Consider the following 3,012-nt stretch of genomic DNA (forward strand, 5'->3'; position numbering starts at 1 on the left):
AAAAAAAAAAAAAAGTACATCTACACACTTAACTTAATGGGTCCACTATATTCCCAAGACATTTCTCAATATTCTTTCTAGATTTTTCAAGAGCAAAATGTACCAGACTTTTCTGTATCTCCCACTCTTAGCTTTTTGATGTTAGTTGCCTTCCCTAACTGGTTCTTTCAGTCATAATTCCTGCATGAAATTCAATTCTCTGATGGTCTGCCTTGCTCCCTCTGTTACTACTAAAGCTGGAGAAATAAAATATCCAAACTACTAATTCTCTTTTGGGCTCCATAACAAATGCTGTCTCTGGTCCCTATTTCTCGGTTTAATCAGTAAATTATTTCATCAAGATACCGGAAGTTCAAAAGTTCCCATCACAAATACAATCAGATTCCAAAAAACTCTAAGCTTCCATTAAGTAAGCTTCTAAATTCAGACTAGTAAAGTAATTTAACTATTAGTCAAAAACTTAACAGACTATTTGGGAATCAGAAATGTATTTCTTTGCTGCTATTTGTTTTGTTTGTTAAAACAGAGCTTAAACAACATATGCCAAGCACTGGTGACATAAAAATAAGACTCAGTCCCTGTCCTTGAGGAGGTCACAGTAAAGCAAGAGATTTAAACAACTATAGCACATGAGATGAACAATATAAAAAAAAAAAGTTTGCATAAAGCACTGCAGGAACCCACCTAAGGAACAGGTTTACCTGCGTAGGAGGTCATGTCTGTCTTCCAATTGCAGACTTAGAACATAGTCACCGGTGGACTCTCATAACTCTTACGTGAATAAAAGTGTTATCTTCACCTGAAAATCGTTGATTTAAGTCCCTTTCAGATCTTGGAATTATAATTTTGTGATTAAGCTACTTTAACATCTATCTAGAAGAAACGTGGAAGTTGCTTTTATGAATGAGGAGCAAACTTCAAGGTCCTACAACAGTGTCTAGCACACCAGGGAGAATTCGACACAGATTTGCAGACAAAAAGAACATAAAGGCAGCTCTTATTGTGACTTCTCTCATTTCTCTCCTAATAATTAGCAAATTTTAGAATATCCGGACGACTTCCGCCCTTAATCACCCACCAGTTAAAGACACTGAGCGGCATCAGTCAGTCGCTCACACAAATGTGCAAGTGCCTTCACAGCGCCAAAGAGGGGGTGGGTGGAAATCTTAAACTGCTCTTACAAGCACTGGTAACAGTTTGGGAAAATACGTCCTACAGCATCCCACGAGTAGGTGAACTTGGGCTCTCCGTGTGTTCAGTTTGGAGGACATCGACCACACACACCAACCATGCCCAGCAGTGGACGATTCTACCACCATCGTCTTCTATCTGAAATTGTTACAGCGCTTCTCCGGTCACCCCCACCGGCCTCAAAGCCAAACCTTTACGAGGACGGAGGCAGGAGAGCTAATCTGATCCTGAGGTCAGAAGACACGAGGCTCAGCAGCAGACGGCGCGGAGGACACGCGGGTGTGTAAGGCCGGGAGGGGCTGGGATGGTGCGAGGTGACTCGGGGCCCGGAGGTCAGCAGCAGGGGCCGGATCCCGACGCCTTGGAGGCGTGGCGGCGGGACGCCAAGCGCCCCCGTTCCGGCGGGTCCACCGCCGCCAGTGGGCGCCCTGACGGTCTGGGCCGGGGTCCGCCACGGGCTCCTTACCCGTAGTAGCGGAAGGCATTAATGATCTTCCAGAAGTGCTCCCGCTCAAGCCTCTCCTCCTCCTCCTCGGTGCTGCGCGTGGCCGCCGCCGCCGAAACCGCCGCGGCAGAGCCCCAACGCCCGGCGGAAAACTGCACTTCCACCTCCTCGCTCCCACCGCCGCCTCCCCCGCTGCCCTCGGGCAGCCGGGAGGCGGGCGGCGGAGGGCGCCGCCGTCGCTGCATCGCCGCCGCGGCCCTCGGCCTGGCTCGCTTGCGTCTCGCTGCGACCGACAGCGTGGTGGCGGCAGCTTGGCCTTCCTCTAGACGGCGCCCGCCGCGGACATGCCCCCAGCTCGCTGCGCGCTCCGCCCCCGCCACCCTCAGGCCTCCATCCGCGCCCGGCTCCGCCAGGTCTTCAGGGTTCCCAGAGCCAGCGCGCATGCGTGTGCCGTGGTACGCGGAGGGCCGGTGCTGTCTGCGCTCATTTGCTGCAGGCTTCGAGGACAGCGCGCTGACGTCACGATGACGCTTCCAGGGGCGGGGACAGGGCCCTGGGAGGAGCCGGTTGGTGGGGTGGGGCTGTTACACCCGGCACCTGTGCTCCGAGGTGTGGGTAGGACTTAAGACCCTGCGAGTGCCGGATTGTGGAGCTGGAGGCCGAACGCAGGCCCATGCACTAGCAAAGGGGTGAAAGGCAAAAAGGAAAAGTTCAGCTTTGATGAATTTATTCGGAATTTTTATTTAAGTCTAGAAGGAACGTCTTGTATCCACCCTAATTTAAGTTTTAATTCGCTTCCTAAATGAATATCTATTTTTAATTACTTAAGGGGGTGGGGAGTGGGCACCATCATCTTTCCAGTCTTCCTCTTCCCCCGCCCGCCCCTCTCTGTCCGCCAGGCTGGAGTGCAGTGGTGCCACCTCCGCCCACTGCAACCTCTGCCTCCCTGGTTCAAGCGATTGTCCTGCCTCAGCCTCCTGAGTAGCTGGGGTTACAAGTGCGCGCCACCACGCCCGGCTAGTTTTTGTATTTTTAGTAGAGACGGGGTTTCATCATGTTGGCTTGGCCAGTCTCGAACTCCTGGCCTCAGGTGGTCCACCCACCTCGGCCTCACAAAGTGGTTGGATTACAGGCATGAGCCACTGCGCCGGTTCCCATCTTTCCAGTCTTTAGAGGCTTGCAGAAGTCCTAATTCCTCCCTTACTCAGGATGGCGGCAGATGAGGGAAATACAAGAACCTTCTATCCAGCACTTGGTCTTGGGAAGACAATGACACCTACCAGCGTCTAAGGGTGGCTCTTGGGAAATAACAAAATTGCTCTTAAGAAATAACTTACTCTGTTCAGTTTGATCTACCACCCAGCATATGAGTCTTA

At 51.5% G+C, this 3,012-nt stretch overlaps 1 protein-coding gene across 4 annotated transcripts in view; it reads right to left on the reverse strand.

The window, feature by feature from the left end:
- CARNMT1 (carnosine N-methyltransferase 1) overlaps positions 1–2,112 on the reverse strand; it is a 43,312-nt gene extending 41,200 nt beyond the window's left edge. The window contains exon 1 of one of the 4 annotated variants that reach the window (XM_017543239.2): positions 1,658–2,112. In XM_017543239.2, the coding sequence (XP_017398728.1) occupies positions 1,658–2,079 (422 nt within the window). In that variant the 5' untranslated portion in view covers positions 2,080–2,112. The other 3 variants (XM_037743739.1, XM_037743738.1, XM_017543240.2) reach the window with 3 other exon arrangements.
- Between the last annotated feature and the right edge of the window lie 900 nt (positions 2,113–3,012).

This window comes from Cebus imitator, unplaced genomic scaffold (genome assembly GCF_001604975.1).
Source record: "Cebus imitator isolate Cc_AM_T3 unplaced genomic scaffold, Cebus_imitator-1.0 Scaffold150, whole genome shotgun sequence".
Lineage (NCBI taxonomy): Eukaryota > Metazoa > Chordata > Mammalia > Primates > Cebidae > Cebus > Cebus imitator.